This window comes from Falco naumanni, chromosome 1 (genome assembly GCF_017639655.2).
Source record: "Falco naumanni isolate bFalNau1 chromosome 1, bFalNau1.pat, whole genome shotgun sequence".
NCBI lineage: Eukaryota > Metazoa > Chordata > Aves > Falconiformes > Falconidae > Falco > Falco naumanni.
Window position 1 is genome coordinate 82,157,342 of NC_054054.1, and position 26,735 is coordinate 82,184,076.

The 26,735-nt window shown below is 38.5% G+C and overlaps 1 protein-coding gene across 1 annotated transcript in view; it reads left to right on the forward strand.

The window, feature by feature from the left end:
- The window catches only part of TLL1 (tolloid like 1), a 138,377-nt gene that overhangs the window by 68,021 nt on the left and 43,621 nt on the right, over positions 1–26,735 (forward strand). The window contains exons 5-9 of the mRNA XM_040601634.1: positions 394–511; positions 11,669–11,847; positions 13,657–13,762; positions 16,666–16,790; positions 23,708–23,823. Of these exons, the coding sequence (XP_040457568.1) occupies positions 394–511; positions 11,669–11,847; positions 13,657–13,762; positions 16,666–16,790; positions 23,708–23,823 (644 nt within the window). The remainder of the gene's footprint in view (positions 1–393; positions 512–11,668; positions 11,848–13,656; positions 13,763–16,665; positions 16,791–23,707; positions 23,824–26,735) is intronic.

Below are 26,735 nucleotides of genomic sequence, written 5' to 3' on the forward strand. Positions count from 1 at the left end.
CTTCAATTCCCCTTCCCACCCCCCCCCACCCCCCCCCACCCCCATTATGTGGTCCACTGGGAAATTGCTTAGCAAGTATTATGCTAACACAGGCATGTAAGCACACTGCATTTCTTCTGCTGTCTTCATCTGCTGTAACATAGGTGTGCTTTTTATCGTAGGTTTTATGTTTGCTAGAATGTGTCAGGCAGTATTGGTCCCCTTGTAGGCAGATATGACGAGCTGATGGTCTGAGTATCCCTTTAACTGGAATCTGGCAGTACCTGGGACTGCTAGGACACAGGACTTCATGACTCCTTCCAGGCCTATATTCCTAGTATTGAAATCTGATTTTAAGGAACAAGATGCAGTTATAAAAGTCTCTTATTTCACCTCATACAATTATTGTTCCAGGCACCCAGCGCGCCATGTTCAAACAGGCTATGCGGCACTGGGAAAAGTACACGTGTGTTACATTTATTGAACGAAGCGATGAAGAAAGTTATATTGTGTTTACGTATAGACCGTGTGGGTAAGTGTGTACGTGTCATAACAGATACTGGTGCTTTCAATGTTTGGCCATGTTTGTCAGCTTTGCAGTTATAAGTGAATGTGTAGTTCACAGGAAAATTAATAGAAACTTCCTGCATTTAAAAGATACATGTTCTGATTGGCATTAGGTTCATTGAAAGCAGTATGGATAGTAACTTTTTGAAGTTATGCCTCTTTTGTCTTATTTCTAGATAATCTTGCTATAGATACATAGACTGAGATTTTTATATTTGGCTTTATGCAGTGCTTTTAATATTTATATGTATTGTTCTAAAGTTAGTTAAGCCTTATCATTTGTTTATTATTAGCTTTCTCTGTGTCACATGTTGGCTGCTGAATTATGTGTGGACATCTATCCTATATTCCCTTTCCATCTTAATTGTTGTTAATTGTGATTCTAACTCTTCTATTCTTAGACTGTCCTTGGCCAGATTTGTTTAACCTCCAAATTCATGGCCATTTTACAAATTCCTTCTTCCAGGTCACAGGTGTGTAACAGTGAACAAAACAGGTTTTATTTTCCGTTAGTGCAGCTTGCTATTAATCACTGTGTTGCATCTTCAGATATTTATTCCCACAAATGCCTCTGTCAGCTATGTTTGTTATTTATTCCACTCAGAAGTCTTAATTTTATACAGTAGTCACTGAACCTCCTCAGTGTACCATCTTTGTTTTCCAAGAAGAGCATTTACTACCTTTGGAAATACTGTGCTTGTGGTAGCCACCTTCTGTTTGGGTTGTAGGCTCCCCAGGGAACGGCTCTGTCTTGCTGGCCTCCTGATCAATGAACACTTTGCATGCCTACTTTTGAATTTTTGTGGGATAGGGTTTTGAAAAGAAGCCTTGGGACCTCCTTGTGGTGTAGCAGTGATTCTGAATGTACGTAATTATAGCCCACAAAACTACCTGTGGACTTACCTTTTTTAATTACCCCTGAAATTCTTCTTAAGGCATAGGAAAACATAATAAAACCCACTCATAGACTGTTTTAAGAAAGGCATCCTCTTTGCCTTGGAAAGCCCCTGAGCCTCAGACCCTTGCAGTTAGAGAGTTTATTTTATAGGAGTGCCTGTGAACTTGCCTGTCATGTTCTTGTGCTCCCGTAGGTCTGCTGTAGACCCTGTTGGAAGCGGTGCCAAATGAAATGGACTTTTGTTCTGGCCCAGCACAGCTGTTATTTTAGTTAATGATACGACCCGTAAGACAGGATTCAGAGATACTGACATACAACTGGAAGAGGAGTGGGAAGCAGAGAATAATTACGATGGTTCCCTTGCACTTGCAGAGGCAGAAAGCACTGTGAATTTACACAGAAGAGTGTGAAAGATTTAAGTGGTGTCAGACACTTTAGAAAGAAAAGAATGGGGATACCTACAGAGATCTTGGTTTCCTCAAAAGTAAATACAAATTCAAAGTGCCCAAAGCCAAACAACGGAAAATCTCCCCTAGTGACAGCGCTGTTCCGTAGGTTGGTTCATGCTTCATGAGATCAAGTTTAGGGTGAAGGTTGGATTATAACCAGTTTGAACCAGAAAGTTGGGATATACTCAGTATCTACCTTCAAAGTCACGATTATCCTTTACAGTTAACGTTGTTTTATTGCTGGGTGCTTTACAAATTACAAGTAATGCAACAAGTTTAAAATAAGGAGAAGGAAGAGCGTGGCTGTGAACAGTTCACCGGTGATGAAAACAGGCTACAGAGAAGGGGCAGTTGAGTGACTGTTTTGGGGGTACTGAGTCTATAAGCCATTTCAGGAAGAGCCAGATATATGAGTGTATCTTTGGGTGCATAGGCACCACTGTGCATTACCCGCTGGCATACAATGCTGATGCAGGATTTTCCATGGAAAGAGCCCAGACAAAAGTGACACCAAACCATCTGCAAACACTTTCTGCTACATGGACAGTCACATTGAAATTAATCTCTGTTCTTTTCCACAGCACCATGCTGTGTTGGTTTGTTAGCACGTTGTGTCATTGTTGTTTGCAGTACCACGGCAGCTAATGTTCACAGATGAGGGAGACTGTTGCACTTAGCGCTGTTCAAATTACAAACTAAATGATAAACCCCTCTCCAAAGAGCACACAGTCAAAACATAACATATTTAATGAAACAGAAAGCGGATACAGTCATATATGTAGAAATTCAGGTATCAATATCTACAAATGTCTCAGATGGCAGCATTAACACACTAGCAAGTGAAGTGTTATTGAGCCTTTGTAAACATTAAGGATAATGTGAAGGAGCATAATGCGTTACATCTTGCAGCAGTTCGTGAGAAGCTCATCCCAGAAGGGCAGTGATGAAAAAAACGTATTTGAAATATAGCAGCTGGTTTTCAGCAATACATGACCTTCTTAAAGTTGAGAGTTTATGTATCAAAAATGAACGAGGGGTAAGTTTTGATTATTGTAGACCCATAGGACTGCCAGGGACCGCAGGAAGATATGTAATGTATTCTTAAGACAGAAGTGGCTGTTCCTAAGTCATTGCTCATATGCGGTTGTCTAACTTGTTTCTGAAAACCTGCAAAGATGAATACTTCACAACCTGCTAGGAAATGTATTGCATCACTATCCTTAATATAAAAAATGTAGGAAATTGGGGGACAGTGGTTTTGGTCATAGCTAAACCAGATATTTCTTGCTGCAATTAAAGTAAATTAACTTTTATTCCTGCTCACCATGGCCATAGAAAATAAATTTTTCCTCTTTCTTTTTTGACGAGTCTATTATGTACTTTGAGACTGTTATTATTTCCACCCTCAGTTCTATTTTCTTTTAGGCTAGAAATGTCTTAATTCATTTAATCTTTCCTGGTAGGTCATGTTTTCTAGGCCTTTGATCACATTCTTATTCTCTTTGAGATTCTTTTCAACTAGTCCTCATCTTTCTTGAAGTTGAGGACCCAAAACTAGGGTGTGTTTGTCCAATTGAATCATTACTTCTGCTAAACCAGTGCTAGAGCTAATGCGTGTATCTTGTAGTCTCTCCTCCCACTTAGGTACCTAAGCATGATGTCTCCCTGTTTCTCAACAGCTGCATGTTTGACTTGTGGTTGGTTGGGATGTGACTGAATAAGAGCCAGAGTTCTTCCCACAGCACTGATATTCTGTCACTGGTTCCCATCTGTGCCATGTTTTGCACACCTCAGGACACTAAATAATTCTGTATTTCCCTTTTCAGATCTCTTCTCTGATCTGTTAGAGTTGCTATCAATTGCGGGCTTGTCTTTGTGGTATTTAGCAGTCTTGTCTCAGACTGCAAGAGCATCTTCTCTGTCTTCACTTCATATAATATTCCCACCAGCTTCATACCCCCCCTTTATACCAGGGTTCTCTGATTTACTTATGGGCAGCTTGTGTGGAAAAATGTCAAAAGCTTTACAGCTGGATTCCTCCTTCGCATCAGAATATTTTCATCTGTTGCAGTATTAAACTATAATCATTTGTTATCACACCTTGTTTATCTAAGCTGATTGGGAGAACAGTTAATTATTGTAATATTGTTTCTTAATATAGCTGAAGCACTAAGTAATTCAAAATTTTGTAATTACTAAGTGATTTGTACTATTAGCTGGAGATATGAAAATCAGAATGTAATATTCAGATACTAGTGTTTATGATTCTTCTAACAATGCCGTGTACATTGGCATTAATATCAATTACAGCTAATATTTACAGCTAGTTGATTAGGGCAAGTAAAAATCTAATCTGTAAACAGGTTCAAAAGCTCTTTTGTTCACTACTGCTTCTCTGTCCTTAAGTTTCTTGCAATCACATAGGAAGTGCCTGAAGATACAGTCAGTGTGCTTCTCTGTGTGCAAAGCCAAAAAAAAGGGGTCAGCAAACTGGGATGGCCTCTAGTCACATGCTCTTAATAAATATTACTGAGTGCAAGATCAAGCTTCTTTTTATATAGTGAGACAAAAAAAGAGCAATTAGTCATATTGTTCCGGCATCTCAGCATGCCTTTGACCTGCCTTTGTGGCAATTTTTGTTCTTCACTGGAAGACAAGTACTTTTATGACAAACTTTAGATGGCTTATTACAATCCCTGCTGTATCCTCTTGTATGGGTGTTTGACAAAGCTGTCTGAGATACAGGAAAATCAAATCCTTCCCCCAGCATTGTCAGCTGAACAGCTTCTGAGTGTTTTAAAGTTTTTGAACTTGCTAGTACATTAAATAGACGTTATGGGCAAGTTCTTAAAGCTGGTGAAACAGGTAAATTCATTGCCTGAGGTATGCTTTTGCATGTATCCTTTAAGAAGAATTACATGTTATAAAAGGTGCTGAATCACTTTTATGGAATGAGAAGACATTCAGAGTTGTGCTAAATAATCTGTGGCATTAGGGCTGACTCGTGCTCTCAGGTGGCAATTAGCTCCAGCAGCTGGCACTCTGCCTGTCCCAGTGGGGCTCTGCCGGCGGCGGCACGGCGCGGGATGGATGTGACCAGGGTGCAGGTGACCTGTTGCCATAGGCTAAACCACAGTGCATTAACGTAAACTGAATGAGGGGTGATTGATGTTGATACACAGGGATAGGTAGCTGTTAACCAAGGAATGGACTCAGCTGGCTGTACTTTATACTGTTGGGGTAGTCTTCTCCATTGGGCAGGTGAAGAAGCAGTAGCCACTTCTGCCACCCCAACAGGTCCTCTTTGGGGAGTGAATCAGAACGTTTAGGAACCACAGCTGTATTGATCCCTGACAATAAGCAAATTCATCAGGTCAGGTCATAGCCGATATCTCTTTTGTACAGAGTGAGTTATATTTGTGATAGAGGTGCTTTTTCTCCAAGAAAAAAATTCTGCTTCTTCAGTGAGATATTTGTTCATGAATTTTGTGAACCTCTTTCTCTTGCTTTGTGTAACATTTAGGGAATGTTATGCAGTCCTAGCACGCTTTAGAAGTTCTGTATTTTTTCATCCACCACTTCATACAGTCTGTGCCACAGCAAGCTGATGTTGTGATCTGTGATGATTTTTATATCATCACATTCTGAAGAGTGTAGCTTTCTAATAAAGTGCTGCATTGACCCTACCTGATACTCTCTTCCTTCATAGGACTTTTAAGAGCATTTTTGACAGTAGCTGTGAAATAGTGTTACTTAAAAGAACGAGTGGGGTGTTCCAGTAACTTCACTTTCTCTCTGTCATTTGTTTTTCTTTGCTCGCCGTCATTGATCAGCTAGACTGATTAAATAGAATTAGAGATTCATAAATAGTTACTGTCTCCAGCTGCTGTCTAGTGCAATAAAGATTAGAGAGATGAGGAGCTTTAAAAGCTGCCAGTTGACTCAATTTAAGGGGCATGACAAGTGCTCATACAGCACAGAGAGGTCTTGATCTTTTGCCAGACACACCTGGCGTCAAACCGTGATATTGCATATTAATTTATTTCATAGATGTATTTATTTATTTAATTTGTTTTTTCGTACCCTTTGATTCAGTGCAATTGTGGAAGTGATCAGAATCTTGTAGCTTAATTGGATGAATCTGGTGTGCTTGACATGACGCTCATCCTAGCAAATCCTACTAACCCTCTATGAGTGTGCAGTGCTGCTGTTATTTTAAGACTTGGTGTTGATGCTTTACATGCCAAAGAAAATTAGAAATACTCAATAAGTTTGTTTATAATTTCTGGGAAGTACTTGAAATCTGTTAAGTAATCAGTGTAAGGGAATTGCCATACTCATCTGGCAGCTTGTTTTTAGGACCAGGCCAACATTAAAAATACGTAATTCCCAGTATGTTAGGTTTTAGGTGTTCAGTGTTAGGCAACCTAGAGGAATAGTGCTGTTTTCTTTTCAGAAGAAAAAAAAATATATTTCAGGTATGTCAGATGAGGTACCCAGTCACTACACAGATTTGATAATGCCCAACTTCTCTTGTTTTTTATGACTATAATAGTAAAATGTCAATTTATTTTTGCAATCACTACAAGTAATTTCTGATTTATGAAATACCGCTAAAAGCTTTCAGTGGTAGTCTGAAGCACCTCTGATTTTGAGAAACAGTCAACTTCTTGATATTCTTAATTGGATAGGGTAAATTGGTTAATTAGGTATTTATTTACCGTATTTTCTTACAAAAACAAATTGTCTTAATTACTTAATGTGTTGTACTAGTCATTTTGTTTTTCTGTTATTGTACAGCTATTGCTTGACCTTTTCCAAGATACAGTGCACAACCTTAAAAGCCCTAAACTGTCTTTTGGGACAAATGAAGTAAAGAGGACAGGAAGAGATAGACCATAGTTAAATTCTTGCTTTATACTTTTGCCCTTGTTGTGAATAGCATCAGTAAAAGCAGAGCTGGAGACATCATAGATACCATAATTATTTTTTCACTTTTTTCCTTTTTCTCTATTTGTCTCCAAAGTATCACTGTGCAAAAATTATATTGAAAATCTGTGGAAATTTTTAAGCCACCAAATATGGCTTTGCTAGTTGAAGCATGTAATGTACATGAAGTCAATAACATAAGCATGTTGAAACTATTAAAATTGTATTAAATATTCTACAACCTACAGTCTTAATAACCTATTGATTTGCTTTAAACTATAAATTGTTAGTGTTCTTTAGTTCCGCATTTGCAATTTTTCTCTATAGATTTTCCACACAGTGGTAAATGTGAAGACTCAGCAGAACTGTTTAAACTGTTTTATACTAAAGGATTTGTTCTGCCTTTTCGTAATTATCCGTGGTTATCCTAACGGTATTCTCACAAATCTCTTGTACTGCTGTCATGTGTTGTGTTCAGATCACAAAGGTTTTGAATTGGAAATTAAATTCCAGGATATAAACAAAGGTATTTAAATGTGTTGTGTCTCCAGGGTGTACTTTGCAGGATTATAGGTGAGTGGGAAACTAGGTAAGTTAAAATCAGTTGTGTGGTTGGTCTGGGAGGGTTGTGGTTAATGGCTTGGACTCAGACTGTGACTGGAAGTGCAGTGTCTCAGGGATCCATCCTGGGACCCCGTCCTTTTTAACATCTTTATCAATGACCCACAAAGAAATGATGGTGCGTGGTCTCATCAGGTTTGCGGATGACACCAAGTTAGAGGGGACCAAATGATAAGCTCAGTGGTAGAGCTGGCACCAAGAGGGACTGAGGAAGGCTGGAGGAACTGACCAACAGGAACCCTGTGACATTCAAGGGCAAAAGACAGGCCAGGCAGTGCCGGCTTGAGGAGAAGCTCTGTGGAGGAGGCCACGGGGCAGTGGGCTGGGCAGAAGCTGGCCATGGGCCCTGGCAGCAAAAGCAGCCAACAGCCCCTGGGGCTGTGTGAGCAGACACACAGCTGGTGGCTCAAGGGAAGGGTCATCCCTCTCTACTCACCACTTGCTAGAATATAGATAGAACCTACTTCCAGTTGTGGGCCTTCAGTGCAAGAAACATATTAATAATGTGGAAGGACTTAAGCACAGGGCTGCCAGGATGCTCGGTACCTGGAGCACTTGCTGTATGAGGAGATGTTGAGGGTCCAGGGTCTGCTCAGTTGTGGAAGAGATGGCTTCAGGGGGACCCAGCAGTGGCCCACAGTTCCTACAGGGAAGGCAACAAGGAGAGGGAGCCAAGCTTTGCATGGTGGTGCTTGGTGGGAGGATGCAAGGCAACAGGCATGGGCTGAAGAATGAGAAAATCAGGCTGGATATAAGGAATAAACTTATTCCTTATATCACTGTGCAGACAGCCAAGCATTGCAGCAAGTTGTTCAGAGGGCTGTGCTGGCTCCATCTTTGGAGGTTTCCAGGACCCGACTAGATAAAGAGCCAAGCAACCCTGGTCTGACTTCACCCCTGACCCTGCTTGGAGCAGAAAGTTGAACTAGAGACCTCCAGAGGTCCTTTCCAGCCCAAATTATGCATGAATCACTGGAATTTTATGCATATTTAGGAGTCTAATGTGAATGTTTTACAGGTTGCATGCGTTTTATGCTTTCCTATTTTTAAAACAACCTTCAGGCATTGTCAGTGCATTTTATCTCTTTGCCCAAGTTGAGGTCAGTATACCATAATTACCATAATGATGTACATGACCTTAACATAGGTAGGAAGCCCTGACTCGTTAAGTTCACCTGATATGGAAATGGTGACATGTTTTCACAGAATGCAGATTACTCCATCTGATTGATTCTTGTGTTTTCTACCATGGCTTCCCATAGATTGCCAAGGCAAATGCCACATCTCAGTCCTTACTTCAGATTGTAAGGAACAATGTTGAAGTCTGGGACCTAGTAACTACGTTTGACAAATTTATTTGATGTCTGTAATGCAACTGCCTGTGACAGTGAATTGGGAATTCTATACTCAGGTTAGAAGGTCTTTAATGGGTGTTTAAATGAATGAATTTTCCTTGGAATGAAGAGTTATGGCAAATTCTACTATCTTTGGCTCAGAGTACAAAGTGTGTACTCTAGCATTTGCTTTCTAATTGGGTGGGACAGTAAATAACACTGTGTAGGAGACCTAAAAACCCCCAACAAAACAATAAAAACCACAAAACCTTCTTCAGGATCCAAACGCTTTTTTCCTCAGGGTGAGTGTGAGTAAGAGAGTATATGAACTATGGTAGTTCCCTTATTGCACAACAGAAACGTATTCAGATAGTTGAGTGACTAGTGAAAGATAAAAACCCAGGTTAAAATGATACTGAAAAATACCTGTAGTGCTTTAATTATGTTTACATATTCACCTGTAGCCATGATATTTATTCTGCAAACATGCAATCTGAAAAATATGTCAAGCAAAACCATGTCAGCGTGTCAGATGCAAAGGTGAAATCCACTGTGGAATCATGAGATAAAATGGTGTAATTGCTCTAAATTTTTATTTTAATCTTATTGCTGCTGTTTGTTGCTTCTTTTTATCATCTGAGCTGTATTTTTAGGGTACATCTTAAGATAGATTTTCTATTACTATTATTTGTATCAGTGTTTGTAATAATATTTATATTTTATAAGTATTGTATATAGTAATTTGTGTTTATACAGTTTATATGGAGTGAAGGAAATAGAGAAATACACAGGTGTTCTTTATTTTCTGTTACTGTGGTGTGGAACAGTAGCACGTAAACCTGCACCATTGACAGTGATGGAATTGTATGAGAGTTGCCATTGGTTTTATTTACCTGCTTTGAAGAGAGCTATCAAGAGAAGGCACCTTAAAAAATTAATTAAACATGATATTGTACAACTGTAGCTGAAGCACTGAGCCTAATTCAAGTGCTTTGACCCAAAAAGGTGATTCATACCTATCCTTGGAACTACCTAAAGCAGGAAGGAAAGAGTTAACTTCTGTCGAGGGTAGGAATACTGGAGAAGCAGTTGAGATAGCAAGGAACGATTGTCATGTGAACAACAATTTTTCCTAACAATATTTTCAAGATAGTTTCAAAATTCTTGATACAACCCTCCTATGCTGTTGTAGTAATATTTTCTCCTATAAACGTAACTTGTGTGGCCTTTATAATTTTAAAATGTTACTATCATTTTTTGATATATCTATCCTTGATTTTAACCATCAGTGCAAAACCAGTATATGCTTACTAAGAACAGGTATAGTGAGCTAACATGATGTGGCTGTACTTCTCTAATATTCAAGTTTTAAAGTTCTAGTTGTATTAGATGCTAAAAATAACCAATGAGGAAGACTAACCAAGACTGACTGACTAGCTAACTAACTAAAGTTAAAAGTTTCTTTGTCACTGCAAAACCTGAAAAGGAAAACCAAGCAAATGTTGTCTGTAGAATTTAATCTGCTGTTGGTATTGTTCCCATAGCTGCTCTTCCACTGTTGCCTGCAGAGGCATATGAAGGGATAGGATCATTCTACACACTAGCATTGACCGCCTCAAGGACCAAATATATTCTGCTATGTAAATGTTGCATCAGAAAACATGTTGGTTTTTTTTTTTAAAAAAAAAAGAGGAGGAGGGAGAGGGTGGAGGTGATCTGCTCAGTGGAATTCCATTCCACCTGGCAGACTGCAGAATTTAAAGATCAGAGATGGGAAAACAGGCTTTTATTAGGAAATACAATGCTAACTTGAAAATTTAAGATCTTCAGCGGTGACAGGTGAAATTGTCTTTCATTTTGGTAGGATTTGCTTTACTCTTCTTTCTCTTCTTTTGCTAGCATAGTCAAGCAACTTGTTTTCTAACCGAAAAGCAGACATCTCAGATAAATGCTGACAGTACGAATGCTGAAAAGGGCATCTCTGTTCCCTAAGTTTACATTGGAATCATAGAAGTGGAACAGGAATGAAAAATGAGAGCAGTTGTGAAGTAGGGTTTTTTTGAGGTTGGTTGTTGGTTTCTTTTCTTGTGAAAATATGACTTTCTGGGACTAAGGTTTCTACTGCAAGAAAACAGGAGCGGGAGAAGAAAAGGGTTCACGCGCATCCAGTGCATTCAACCTCCTAATATACTGTTGTTGCAAGTCGCACTGTATGTTACCCATAGCCAGAGAAACTAACTATGAGGAGGGATTGCACCGTGGTGTCATAGGGTTCTGCATCTCATTCAGGGTATTTTCCTTCTGTGTTTTGAACTGCATGCTAAGTGAATCTTTTAAAGGACTACTATTTAACTTGCATAATTTCTACACCCTGTATAGATGGAACTAATTAAGAAGGGTCACTTTTCAGATCAAAATAAAGCAAACTTACTAGAACCAATAACTAAGAGTCTGTTGAGTGCTGTCAAGATACACAGCAGAAGTATGGCACAGAAGAAACCTTGCCTTCACTTAGCAAGAAAGCAGGGGTATGCATGGGTGAGACGGTGCTTCCAGTAAACTTCGTTTTTATTGATTCTTTGGTGAAAAGAAGTTCCTGTGTCATTCTGAGATACAAGGCCACAAGTGACAATTCTGTTGATCATAGCTAGCATCTTTTGAGAATACTCTGGGGGGAAAAAAAAAAAAAAAAAGTGTCCTTTATTAGGTATTCTGAGTAAGTTGTTCTTGCACTAGATCTGGAGTTTGTGAGACTGCAGAAATTGTGTAGTGCATTCATTGCTCTGTTGATTTTTTCTTATATAACATTTTATCAAGTTTTAACTGAATTTCCTATATGGTTTGTAGAGATATGCATGAAAGCTTTATCTGTGTTTGTGTTTTAATTACAGGTGCTGTTCTTATGTAGGTCGAAGGGGAAATGGTCCTCAGGCTATATCTATTGGCAAGAACTGTGATAAATTTGGTATAGTTGTCCATGAGCTGGGTCATGTGATAGGTTTCTGGCACGAACATACGCGACCAGACCGTGATGACCATGTCACCATCATTAGAGAAAACATCCAGCCTGGTAAGATATTCTAATAAGTTGGTTTTTTGGGTTTTGGGTTGTTGGTTGTTTGTTGGTTGTTTTTTTTTTTTTTGGGGGGGGGGGGGGGGGGCAGGGGAGGGGAGTCTTTATTTTTGGTGTTTCCTTCGCCTATCAGAAGTAGTCGTTTATGCCTGATATTCCTTTTTAGCTAGACTGTTCTCAAGTTGATTCACAAATGAAATACTGCAACTGAAACTTCATTTTTTTCTAATGGTCTGGCCAAGTAGAAAGCCATTAAGTAGTATGGGCTAGAAGGAGAGAATATAGTAATCGTGCTCAAGAACTCTGAAGGAAGCCATTGCTCTTAAAGCCCTTTAAAAGTCATGTTTCTGTGCTTGAGAAAGGGCTTTTCTTTCATAGTCTTTACTGAATGATAAGTATAAAAACATGCTAATAGCTTTTTTATACTGCCCGAGAGGTTTCGACCTGGAAGGTAAGCTGAGGACTTTGTGACAAGCACGGGCACTGTTCCCATGCTTTCCATGTTACTTGTTCCCTGCAGAGCCTGTAGCTTAGCCAGCGGCCTTGATGTTGTTGCGACAAACATCTGAGGAACCTGAGAAATTTAAGCTGGCTGTTAAAATTAAATCTGTCAGTCCAGCTGTTGTGCCCCCACTTGTGCTGCGTGGGCAAGATGGGAGGGAACTAGGCGTGTTTCATTTGCAGTGTCATAAATGTGAAACACTGATTTTGACTTATGAGAATTCTCTTCTCAAGAAATGGTGAAATCAGAATTTGTCTGATGATAACTTTGGAGTATTTATTTGTTCCTATAAAAAGAGTTTTAAAATAAAATAGATTTGAGATGCAATAGATCTTTTCCACCTCAGCTAGGACTTGGAAGATGACTGGCAGCTGATACACACTCCCACAAGTCTATGAAGTCCCGAAAGGCCATATGCATCAAAGCCTTCCTTCTGTTCTTTCTGTGTCATTAACTTGTGTAGATACCATAAGTGCTCTTCCCCTGTGCTTTTTCTGTGATGGGGAAAATTAGCTGGAGTGCTGTCCTCAGCCTCCTGCTTCTACTTGCCGTTGTCTCTCTAGTTTCCGGCTGAAGCCACTTTGTGGTGTGGCATGAGCCTTGAGGGGCGCTAAATGGAATCAGGAAGTCATGACCACTAAGACATTTGGGGTTTGTTGTATTATGCAAGTTACGTTGGTTAATAATGTTAATGCCATTGCAGGTTTTTTTTGCCAGTCATCAGTTGGAATATGAATTGGAGTGAGGGGTGCTTTGCATCTCTTAATACACTGATTAGGACAGGACAAAGACCTTCTGGTCTGGAATTATGAACTAACTATAATTCTTTTTTTCATTAAGTTGCAACAGCTGACTCTTGAAAATGGGACTTTGTAGTGTTTGTATTACTTGGGGGCTCAAAGAGCAGCCTTCACGGGAGGAGTCCTTTTAGTATCCAGTGTGACCAGTCTATAACAAGGAGGGTTTTTCTGGGGTCTCTGCTGTCAAAATGATTTCTGTCTCGAATTAAGAACCAAGCCAGCAAATTTTGCGGATTCTACATGAAGCACAACGTAATGTGTGGGGCCTTTATGTGTGTTGGGTGAATGAGAACAGTCTTTCTAAATGTAAAGGTAGGCATTTGATGTGTGTTTCAGAAGACATTTCTGCCCTCTTGGTTAACAAAATCACACAGTTAATGCCAAATGACTAAGATTTATGAATGTCAGTGAGTGATTAGGTTAGGATCTTTGTTGTTTTCCTTTTTCGGGTTGTTTTTTATCTTCACAAAAGAAGATATTGAAGAAACTATCAATCATTTGTAGGTCAGGAATACAACTTCTTGAAGATGGAGCCTGGAGAGGTGAACTCCCTTGGGGAACCATACGACTTTGACAGCATTATGCACTATGCTAGGAACACCTTCTCAAGGTTGGAGTCTCAGGTTATACCTTTTGACTTTTAATTATATTCCTGTCTGTGAATGTGAAGAACTATGCTTTTTTAAGTATCCTGAAATCACTGAAGATATCCCTTGTGATATATTATTCTTACAACAATCAAAGCACAGCTTGTTTATTTTAAGTCAGAATAATTTAATTATATTTTTAAACATGTTTCATTTCTGTTCAGTTTCAAAGCAGCCTTTTGATCTTGCTTCAGTTCTTCAGATTTCAAGACAAGATAATCTGGAAACATCATTTCATATAATACTCTCTTTTTGTCTCCATAAAAATTTGAATTTAGTAAAACCAAATGAGCGAAATGATTAGGAATTGTATGTGTAACATGAGCTGTTCTCTTTAAAGAGAAATCTCCTTTGGTGCATGACATCTGACTAACTATGAATTATGTAGGTAGAACTTGTCATGGTATTAGGGCATCTACCATGCAAGGCACAACCTTTATTAAGGACTGCAGTCAGACATTTATAACAGAGCCTGTAGCCTCTTTATTGCTTGTACAGACTGTGATCAAAGAACACATAATGCAGAGTTCTGGTGTTTTTGCTCTGGCGTGTTGCAGGCTGATGCTTTCCCAACTCCATGGTAACTCATGTGGGGCTTGCTCTGAAACTCTGCGTGGTTTTGGGAGCTGTACAAAGAGCTGTTCCCATAAGCTAGCCCTGCCCTGGAGAGTAAGTGGAGGAGTCTTTCACCCAGTCTCTTGCTATATTTCACACCAAGTCACAGTTCAGCTGCTTACTCTCTAAAAACACCAGAGTAATGTAAATTAAAAGAAACTTCAAAAAAACCCAACAAAAATGCTAGTTTGAAAACTTACGTGCTTAGCTTTTTTTTCCCCCCAGATTCATGCATTTAAAGGCAAAAAACCTAGACAATCTGAGACTCTAAAGTAAACTGAAGACACCAGAAACCTCACCAGCCTCTGCAAATTTCTTAAGCTTACTATCCTCAATATAAATGATATTATTAAAAAAATATATATTCTACCAAAGGATGTATTTAGCATACCCATAATTTACCCCTGGAAGAGCATGAGATTGAGCCACCTGAAGTAGATAATAGTCACATTGCTTACTCTAGTTACAGATACTATTACCTTAAGGAAGAGATTATAAGAACCTGTAGAGTAATTTAACAATCTGGATCCCCCCCTTCCCCCCACCCTGCTGAGTCCTAGGGCAATGGCAGCATCAAGATAACTTGATTTGTGGGCCCTGATCTCACTACCTTCCAAGCTGGCAAAAGCTGATAGTGCCGTGAGTAGGCATGCCCTGCCCCAAGGTGAAAGAGGTTGTTACTTCATACTGTTTAAAAACAACCAGCAAACCCTTCAGGTCATTGATTTGTGCTGATTTATCTTGAAAGCATGAGTCATGCTCAGTGTGGTATATTGCCAGCTGTTGTTAGACTTTACTCACCCAGATAAGTAGCAGAAATCACAAAACATCATAAAGTTCTAGTCACACACAATGCTGTTGTTCATGCTATATTAAAACTGTTACAGGTTGTTCCCTTACTAAAGTGCTAAGGCATTTAAGAGAGCACTGTTTTCACATTTTTCAAAATATGAATAATGTCAGTTTCAGGTTGTACTAAACATAATTGGAAAATAAATTTTATAATTTATAGATACAAACACTTTTTAAAAATAATAATGTGCCTTATTTCTTGAAGCTGAGTAATGTCATAAGTAGTTTATTTCACAGTTTAGATTAGGATAACATTTTGACACGATTCTTTTTTTACAACATTTCTAGTGGTGCAAGATTTCTAATCTACATCTGACTGGGTAAGGAGAGCAGTGTGTACCTGCAATACTCAAAATGGTTCATTTATTATAATTTACAAAGCAATCTGTATTTATAAACAATATTGCTAACTACAAAGATCCTTATTGTTCATTCATTTGTGGACCTGCATTATGGCTGAAAATATCTGTTTGACTTTTCAATAAAAGCCCTACAGGTGTACAAGACAGAATGAAAGAAATTAAAGAACAAGAGAACACAGAAATGTGTTCATCTATTAACTTTTCATTTTATGGGATTTGGGGGATTTTCAAATTCTGTAACATGAACAGAACTTAGTTTTTTACCTTTACTCTTTTAAAATTTATTTGAGAGTACCAAAATATTTTGAATCATATTTAAAATTTGGGAAACTGAACAAAACTGCACATTTGGAACAAGTATGCTCCTATATTACGTCTAGTAATTTAGGGCAAATGTTATTAAAATCACATACGGTAAGTTGATATATTTTATTGTAAAACAAGCAGAGGCTGGCAAGTAAGCATTTCTGTTTCAAAAGCAGCAGATAGAGTAAGTTCTGTTATAACACCTGACAGAAGAATGATTGGCAAGTGTGCTTGACTTTACCTGCTCTTACATGTTTAAGTCAAGACTTTAAGACTTCTGTTAAAAACTTTGTTAGAAATAGGAGCTTTGTCATTAAGAAATTTGTGATAGGGCCTAATTTATGTATTTTATATAATTCTATAATTATTTTTTTAAATACAGCAAGAGCTTAACAGTAGTGCCTTTTTCCTGTGTAGTCTTTATAGTAGTAAGAGATTTCCCTCCTGTTGTCTAACACAAATATAAAAGCTGATATGTTAATTGATATGCTGAAAGAAGATCATTTTTTGATAACTTTGCATAAAGTTTACTAGTATACAGTATAAAAATACTGAGGAATTTTTACGACATGTTTTCTGTATTTAAAGTTCTGCATTTTACCCTCTTATTTATGCCAAATGTAAATTCTAGATTGACAAAATAGCATTATACATTCATAAAACTCAGACAGCTTTATGACAGAAACCTGATAGGGGGTTTTGGGGTCTATTTTTATTTTTATTTTTTTTAGGGGCATGTTTCTGGATACCATTCTCCCTTCCCGTGATGATAATGGTATACGACCTGCCATTGGCCAGCGTACTCGTCTAAGTAAAGGAGATATTGCACAGGCAAGAAAGCTGTATAGATGTCCAGGTATTGCATCACAAACAAAACCCACATACTAGCAACTGTTCGACTTGTTGTTCAAGAGGAATGAAAATTTTTTTGAGTCAGCTGCTGAGTAGTCTGCCCTCATGTTGGCAACTGACATAGGCAGTTCAAGAGTTGAATAATCTTACAGATGATGTTTCTGGAGTGCAAAGCACTTAAGGACAGGTAAACTGTATGAAACAACACTTAGTTCCATGACATTTCAATCTTTGTTTTCCTTAGCTGTTCAATGATTAGGGAAAAAAAAGTTTAATCTCAATTCTAGTTTGCATATTGGCTGGAGTCCTTTTTGATTTGAATTCAAGTAGGATGCAGAGGAACAAATTAAATTATTGCTATCAGGTCTGAACACAAAAAATTTTTGAAAATTTCACAAACAACAAGCCAGGACGACTAAGTTGTAAACTCTTTTATGGATGAACTGGTTAGATATTATTACAAAATCCTATGATTTTAAGACATACACTTAGTATTTGGATATCTCCTGCTTAATTATATCCTATGAATTCAATGCATATTAGCGTTGTATCTCAAAATAGTGTTAGGGTAGAGTTTCTTTCCATCTCGGAGACATCAGTGGCTAGCCTGGAGTAACCCAGAGTTCTCGTCATTCTCTAGTGCTGGTTCTTTGTTAAGTGCTGGTGCAGTGGTGGAAACCTCAGAGCAAAAGGTTTTACTTTCCTTGCCGTAGTTGTGGCTGGTACCAGTTTTAACCTTTGATGTCAACCAAAGCGGTTCAGAAGTGCCATCTCTCAGCCAGAATTTGCCAGCAAGGTCCCCGTGCGAGGCCAGACCTATCAGCTCTGTGCCGCGTAGGTTTTACAGCCCTCCTGCTCCTTGTGGGAGTTGATGCAGTCTCAGTAGCTGTTTGAAGTCAGGTGTGTGAGTGCTTTCAACCACCTGATCAGTGCAGGAGAAATAAAAAGAGGGATCAGGACTGAAGTAACAGAGCTGCTTCAAATTTGTGTCTGCAGCAGCGTGATCTGCGGAAGGTCTGGGGCATCTGATGTGCATTTGCTGTATACTGTACAGCTGAAATATGCCTTCCGTTTGTGCTGTAAGTAATCATAGTCTTGTATGCTGAGAGCTTGCACAGTCTTTCTGGGCCTACCAGAGGAGAAACCGGTTTAACGTATTTTCTTTAACAACTGTTCCTATTGGAATAGTTTTTGCTCTTTCCTTTTGGTGCAGAAAGTGCTTAAATAATGGCATTCTTCTTGGCAGCATTATTTCTAAAAAGAGTATACAGAGCGAAGCAATTTCATAAACACAGAATATACCTATTTATGTATTGATAAAAGGCAAATTTTGGAGACAAAAATAGTCTATGAAATTAAAACCACTGTGAAAGCAGCTAGTATCTTACGATCATATCGACTTAAGGAAGATTTTTTTAACAAATTAGAGCTTACGCTGTTTAGTGTGTATATAATAGTCTAGCACATACTTACAGTCAACTGAAAAAGATGCTATGTGCTTTTTGAGGAAATGTTCAAATAGCTCTTCAGAGAAAATGTACTTTTCATATAATTAATGAAAATGTGCAATGATGAGTTAGCCTTTCTTTCAACGTCTTGAAAGTTGTTGAAAGTTAGTTTCACAGTACTGTAAAACCAAGGCTGTTGAGAGTAGTGTGCACTTTAAAAGTAAGCTGTTTTTTGCAGCAGTGGTGAACACGGGTCAGAGGGATAGGAAAAATAGGTGGTAGTTACAGGATCATGCTCATTTTCTGGCACTTTGCTTCAGCAGACTTTGGAATAAAACATGCTGGTTTTCTAGCCCTACTTAGATTAGCCAGTCCATAAAAGAAAGTGAGTTTTAAGAGGCAGAAAAAGACAAGAGGTTTTGCTACAGATTTTAAATAGCATACTATTTAACATCCTGGGTTTTTTCATATAAATATTTTTAATAGAACTGCATAACCGAATAACACAACGCGACTGTAAATGTCCAATAAAGAGAGCAACTCTGAAAGTTGCATGGTACTTGTGATCTAATAAAGTTTCCAGTTCTCCAATAGTGAGACTGAAAATTAAAGCATTAAGCTTTTGGTTTTATGAAAAGAATCATGTGATCATCACAGTATATAGCAATAAAATCCCTGACACTGTTTTTTTTGGTGGCGTGCTGTACTTAGTATTTCAGACAAAAGATGTTAATTGTGATGTCTGCTTATGATAAAACAGCAGTGAATATTTCAAACATTAATAACATCTGCATTGTTTCATCTGTTCATTTGTGTTGACTGAAATGTAATACAATGAAAATATAAAAACCAGTAACTTAAACAAACCAGTATTTTCCAGAGGTGCACACTAATTTGATAAAAGGGTTTGTGGCAAGCATTTCTGGCCCTAGAAGCTGGCTGGGTTTTCTGGGGCCCACGAGCGTGAAGCTGAGCTCAGGGCTGCTGCAGAGCACAGCCGATCCCGCAGCAGTGCGACCGCCGAGCCTGCGCCGTGCAGCTGCTCAGGGTGCGCAGGGCTGTCCCCCAGGGAAGGGCTCAGTGCCTGAGGAACCACTCTGAGCTTGGTGAAGCCAAGGCGTGAGATTTGATAACCTGGCTTTCATCAGCTGAGCTAAGGCCAGGGCTCAACAACCTAGCAACAGCAATTTTGGTTTGTTTCTAACTTTTTCTTAGGATTTCTGTCAAAGGAAAATGTAATTGCTGATAGGGATCTGTTACGTTTTAATACTGGGTTATATTGTTACATGACAGAATAATGAGGAGAAAGCAAGCAACCAAGCTGAGAATCCTTGCTCTGCCAAGCTTATTTTGAACTTTGAGTGCCTTGGCATTTGAGAACTCTAGATCTTGAACTTCAAGGCTGGATGTATGACAATTTTTGGACTGTCTAATGGAGTAATAGAATATGTTTTCTGGTGTAGCTATTAAAGTTTCCTCACAGATCTACCTTTATAAGTTTATATAGAAAGTGTACTTGATTTAAAATTCATATGTAGTTTTATAGGAGAACGATACTCGTAGGAGAAAGAGAGGACAAGAAATAAGCGGGTAGGGTGGGACTGAGTAAGGGGTGGGAAAGGAGGCTCAGATGGGCAGGAGAAGGCTGTGCAGAGGAAGAGGTGGATGGAAGTGCTTCAACAAACTTACAAAATGCCGGGGTCTGTGACAGTATGCATGGAAGAGAGCAGATGAAAGACACCTAGCCTGGCTGTTGTCACTGTTCCCCAAGCTTAACTTGCTCCCATCTGTGTTAGATTAGAGTGTTCACCTTCAAAAGTCTGCCTTTATTCACTGCATAAGGTAGTTTAAAGTTTTTAGATTAAGACCATGTTCCTACAACTATAAAGGGGAACCAAGTCAACAGTTAAGACACTGAGTTGTAGTAAACTGATTTAAGTTTTTGGTTTAACAAGTACATTATCAGCACCAGATACTTTTAGGGCTCTGTGGCAGCTTTATGTGCTACATGTGTATAGTTGTACAGACTTGGGTCTAAGTAAAAGATCTTAATTCTCTTTGGAAGAGGGTAGGCTTAAATTAGCTGTATATGACAGTATGTATTTGCTAGTGCTATACACAAAGGAATAAGAATTGGTTCCCTGAGTGTCTCGGAGGATCTGGGCTTTGTAATTTTCAGATTTCACTGTAAGACTTAATGGAAGTTGACCATGTGCGTAGACCAGCCCAGAGAGGTGTTATACACAGGCTGTGTAATTAAACACTGCTGCAGAGTTCGCTGGTAAAAATTGCTTTGTATAAGCATATAATCTACCTGCAGCCGGTGCCATCTTTACAATGAGAAGGAAAAAATAGTTTCCCTTTCCTTAACACAGAAAGGCTTCTCAGGATTCTAACCTTCTCAAGCTGTATAACGGATGGGAGATTGTTTTTTTTGGTCGGGGTGTCTGTGTGGGGAGAGCTAAAGTGGCATTTCTGCAAGTGGGCTAGCCTAATAAAATTGATGCCATGGTAAGGCATGACATTTGGGAGGGGGGAAAAAAGCGTCAGAGAAAACATTGGCAGTGTTAATGTTTAACAATGGAATAAATATGTACAAATGCTTTTTAAAGCAGAGGTGTATAAGATTAAAGTTCTCATTAATTTCTTCTTCATCGTACATTTCTACTAAGATTAGTTCTTATGGCCCTTACTGCTCATTTTCTTTCTACATTTCTTTCCCAAAGTGGACTCGTTACTAATGGACTGTCACACGGTAAAATGTTTATAATATACTATTTTATAAGCCTAATCACAAATACTGTAGTTGCCACAGTCCAATTACAGGGAAACCTTTATGTTCTCTAGTGATAGAATTTTAACTGTTTCAATTACCACTGACCCATTGAAGATGAATATGCTTTTAAACAAGAAATACCTAAATGTGACCCCGGCTATAGTGGCTCTGGAAACCAGCCTGGAACTCAGATATCTCATAGATAATTAATTCAACTATTGATTGGTATAAGCTTCTTGTTATAGATCCCTTGAGTAATGAGGAATTTTAAATTAAATGGTAAAGACTGTGAAAAAAATAAATCCCATACATATTTCATAAATTCTGATTGTGTTAATTCTTAGTAGAAGTTATCTAATTACAATTTTTCTTACACTTCCCTTAATTTCAGGCATATTTATGAAGACTTTGATTTGATAGAGAGCTCTCAGGCATTTTAATGCGGATATAAGTCAAATTGTAGTATTAACTAGCTTTAACCTATAATTCCTCAAAAAAGAAAATGTTCCACAGCACCCTTTGCAACTTAAAATCCACAGTTGTAAGGAGATATATTTATATATCTATCTATATTTATCTCTCCTTACAACTTTTGTATATGGAGCACGGAGTGTTATTAATAGTCTGGAGAAAAAAATTCCTGCATTCTATAAGAGAGAAAAATTCTGAAATGTTCTCAAAAATACAAAGCTATTGTGCTTAATTCATTGATGCATTTACTTTTGTAACAGGGTCATTTAGGGGCTTTAATAGAGTAAGGGGTAGTTATGCCAAGGTCTTCCTCCTCTCCTCTTACTGTTTGCAGGGCTGCATTTGAACTGATAGCTCATATGTCCCACATATTTGATAGCATTTTGTTTGCTTACATACTTCACATGTGAGTGTGTGCATTGTGTGACTTCATAATATTTGTCTCGAGGTTACAATGAAAATAATGCAATGTGAGCAGAAAAGTTTGGACAAACAGCATTCCTCATCTCTCATCATGTCATCTGCTCAAGGCTTGCTTAGTACCTGTGGTGCTGGTGAAATAGTTGTAGCTAGTGCAAACAGGAGATGTACTAAAGCTTGAAATATGTTTCTGTGCCTTGTGAAAGTACGCTGATGCAGTGTGGCCTCGATGGTGCGATGCATGCTGCTGCGCAGGGCATCTCTTTGCGTTCTCTTTTTCTCTACTTTTGTACAAGGCTACTATTTCACTCTTGTCCTTCACTTAAGCACTTTACATATTTGTTATAAGCTACAATACAGTTTACTAGCACTGGGGGAACCCAGTATGGTTTTCTGCAATTTATTTAAATTTGCATTCATCACCATGTTAAAAATAAATTGTGGTTAATTATGGATATAGCCTTTTCACTGAAAAGGCTTTGTGCTTTGTACAGAAATAATTATTTAGCACTGAATACCTTTTTTTGTATGTGTCATTTGCTGTTGCTGCCTGCAACTTTTTAAAGATAAACCCACACTTTTTAAATGAGGGGAGGAAATTTTTTTTTTTTTCTGCTTCATTCCAAAAGGACGTGGTGACTGTGACTTTAGCCTTTAAATTTTTTTGGAGGCTGCACCAGTCTTTCTTTTCTCACCTCTTCACAATAACCATTTCAGCGTCAGAGAGCATATTTGATGTAATTTATGCCTGATATTACAGCCTAGTTGTCAGATTACATTTTAGACACATTTTGACCAGACAGGCTTTACAGCTGTGTTGTCTGTCACAAACAATCTCTTCCTTTGTCCCCTTTTATTTAAAAATTTTCCAGATCATTTATAATTCATTGAGATTTTGATGATACAGTAGTTCACCTGCTGGCAGTGGTAGCTGTAATTTGAAAGCAATGCAGATCTGATTACACTGTCAGTCATGGGATAATATTCTCAAATTCACATCTCTTGTATCACACCTGCAAAATTGGTGGGTGAAACAACTTGACTGAGATTGAAAGAGATGACTGACTGAGGTGTGACACCCTTACCAGAATCAGTTATAGTGGTGGAGAATGGCAGGAGCTTCCAATGTTGTATTTTTAGTGTGAAGAGGAATTATTAACCAGTCCACCAGCAGCTAGTAGCATGATTGACAAGTGAGATATGGGTGCTAAAAGCTTCAATAATAACGAATATAAAAGCTTTTGGTATTTTAGCACTTCACATTTGCTTTTCTTTATTACTCATATCTCTACAAATCACTGTTGCAAGAGATTTTTGTTGAATATACGCTTTGGTTTTCTATACCAATATAAATGAGTGAGTTTAGGTCAGATCAGTCTCTCATGTGGGCAAAGTACTAAGTTAAATGAAACCACTGGTGAAATTCCAGTGTGGTGCCAATCATGCTGTACAAACTTTTGTTTCAGCTCTTTAAGGGCATGGCTAATTCTTTTTTCCCACCAAAGTAAAGTTATATGTATAATTGTACAGTTGATTGACAGCAATGACATTTTTAAGACTGCTATAATTTTGGTTATGTCAGCAGACAGCACACAAGTGAAATAGTTCATGGAATAAAAACATTCTGTGTAAATAGAATGAATGTCAGACTGACTTAAAATCATTGTTTTGAATAAATTGTAAAATAACTAGTCTGTTTTCCGTTCTGCATCTGCAGTGAGTTAAATGTATTCTGAGTAGATATTGGAAAGATGCATTTTCCTGTTAGGCACATTCAATTTTATATTTTTACTGGTTTTTTTTCAGCCTGTGGAGAAACACTGCAGGAATCTACAGGCAACTTTTCTTCTCCAGGATTTCCAAATGGTTATCCTTCCTACACACACTGCATATGGAGAATCTCTGTGACCCCGGGCGAGAAGGTATTTTGACATTCCTCCGCTAAAAACAGATGCTATTTTCAAAATAAAATGTTGCATTTCTTTAGCTTTTCATTTAAGTTTAAAGCTTACATAACAATTGAAAACAACGTTATGCCATAAAAAATGGGACAGTGTACTACGTCATATTGACTTGACTTTGGTCTGTGACATATAGAACGACACGATCTATTTGGTGGCCGCCCATGTGAAATCAAGGCATGATTTCCATCTGCCACACGTTTGCATCATGAAATCCCTTCAAAACTGACTTCCGATTCAGTTGGTGGTTCGGTGTAAAGGTGGTAGAGGTAGTTCAGGCTCCTGAATGGTCTCTTCTCCAGCACGGGACTGTGCGAGCTGACTGAGCTATGTGGGGCTGATAGCTGGGCTCTGCCTAAGGAAGGTCTGGGTATGCTGAGTGACATGTTTTTAAAGTGAAACAGTAACAGCACAGGGTAAAGAAAGTGTCATTGCAGGTGTTCCCTGGTGTTGGTTCTAGTGCATGTAGTTCTACTTTCCTGGCATCAGTTTTAGAGGAAAAAGTGGTGGTGGTGGGAAAATTGGCTTGGGGAGAGAAGTGCACCATCTTAATGAAAGCAAAACCCGTTTCTCTTGTCTATACTTTCAAAATATGCTAGCTGAATCTTGTTTTAAATTACTGGCTTAAATAAGTAAGGATAGAGAGGAGTGATGGGAAGTTTCACCTGAGACAAAAAATGCAGGGGAAGAAAAAAGGATGTAAGTTTCTTTGCGAGGAACAGTGGCTGATATTAATCGGTCAAGTACAGCTGAAAGAGTGAAATATAGAAGTAACATAAGCCCCTGGAGAGTCCAAAGAGGAAACCCAGCATTTACCTCCAGATATTTCAGTCAGTTTTGTCAGTGGTCTCACACTCGCTATTGGACATAGTTTTCTCCTGTTTGGATTGCTTTATTCCGTGTTTCTTTCAGGTCAGAGTCCTGTTAGACACCAAGAATATATGTTCTTAATGTGCTAATAGATCCTTAGGCGCTGTAAGAGCATTTGCTGCTGTGGGGGGTGAAAGCAAAGTCATTTGGAAAGCAATCTTCTTCCTCTGGGCAAGAGCCAGAAACAGGAGGAAAAATAAACATGCTCTGTGCTGGGAGGGTGGGGATGGCTCTGCAGGTTGGCAGGGAAAAACAAATGAAAACAGATGAATAAGAAAAGCTTTGCACAAAAGATGCAAGTTAATCTAGATAGGTAATTTTATGTCCCTGCTATTTGTGTTGCTTCTTAGACACTGCTGTGATAACGACAAAAATGGCTTAGGTTTCTTTTCTATTCCTCAGTTAAAAATTTTTAAAAAATACAGCGTTCATCTACAATTGTTACTGGCTTTTGAAAACAATATTAATATATGAGCTAGAAAATGGTCATGCTTAAGTATTCATATCATACTCCAACTTTGTGTAAGCCTTTCGGTGGACATTAGTGTAATTGTAATACATCTGTGATACCATTATGTCTTGAGATTGTAACCACCGCTGGAGCTGTGTCATACGGTACAAAAGCTTAATGGGGGAGAACTGCTGTCCTGAAGTCAGCACTGTAAGAAGACTGGCTCCCTTCCCATCATATCTCCTGCTCCAAATGGGGAAAAAGGCTAAACAGAATTTTCTAATTGAAATTTGACGTGACAAGTCATATCTGTAAGGCAGTGTTCTGACTTCCAGCTCTCATAGTCTCCATATAGTTCAGCAAGAATGAAGTAGATGATATTTCTGCTAATGTCAAAGTCTGTTTTGGCAGTGCTGTTCCCATAGGATATTGTCTGCCTTGAGATAAAAGACCCTATTTGCAGCAAGTACTTGATGACAACAACAGCAGAAATGAGGTCTAAATTTTAACTAACACATGTATCGCTGTACCTTGGACACTCATTATGCTTCACCCCAAATTTTCTCAGTGAATGACGCTAACATATTCATATTATGAAAGGGAAATAATATATTTAAATTCTTGTTCCTTTGTTATCTGCTTTGACCCTGATGGATGTCAGGAATGTTGTGTGGAGGTTGGAGTGCATTATAAGTACATCACATCATGCTCTGAAATGTCAGTGGGCACTTTAGTCACCTAAAAATAAACTGGAAAAACATCAGTCCAGATTGTCTAGTTCTTGCCTCTCTTTTATTGACATTTAACATTGTGCTGTTTGAGCATAGTTTAAAGGACGTTTATCCATGCTGCTTTCTCCAGGTACAGGCACTTCCAATCTTTGGCAGGAAATTTGGTGAAGGATGGGACTGCAGTGGTACATGTTAGCTGCAGCGTCCCTTTTATTGGTAGGCACCATAAATTGCCAGCCCAACCTAAAATGTATGTGCACCTATTGCTAAAACCAGGCAGTTCATTCACCTTTTACTTTCTGTCAGGATTTAAGTCTATATGGTAAATGGCTGTACACAGTATATCTATACACACAAAAATCTCTGGGGGAGGATGGTGTTAGTAATACTGTAAGACCTTTACCAGTGTGAATCCTGCCTTCTGGTGTGTGGAAATTTTGTTGGCATAGGGAGTTGCAACTGTGCCAGTGTTGTGGGGTTTTTTTTAATCCTCCTTTTTGAACAGGTTACGCTACTTAAAATTTTTTTTTAATGTTTTACATGAATGCTAAAATAAGACAGATAAATCCTTGGTTGGTATGGGAAAAAATGCCATATGCAGAAAACTTGGTACTATCTGGTGTTTGCTATTTATTTTGTGCTTTCTTATCCCAAGCCGTAGGAGATAGGATATATTCTCTCCAAAGCTGCAGTAGCACCATTGAATCTGCTGTGTAATCAATAATTTCTTAACTGTGCTGACAAATACCCATTGATCGTTTTTCCTATGAAGACTTTCAGCCATCCTGTCCCTTGAACAAACTCTACCTTCTCTGCAGCTT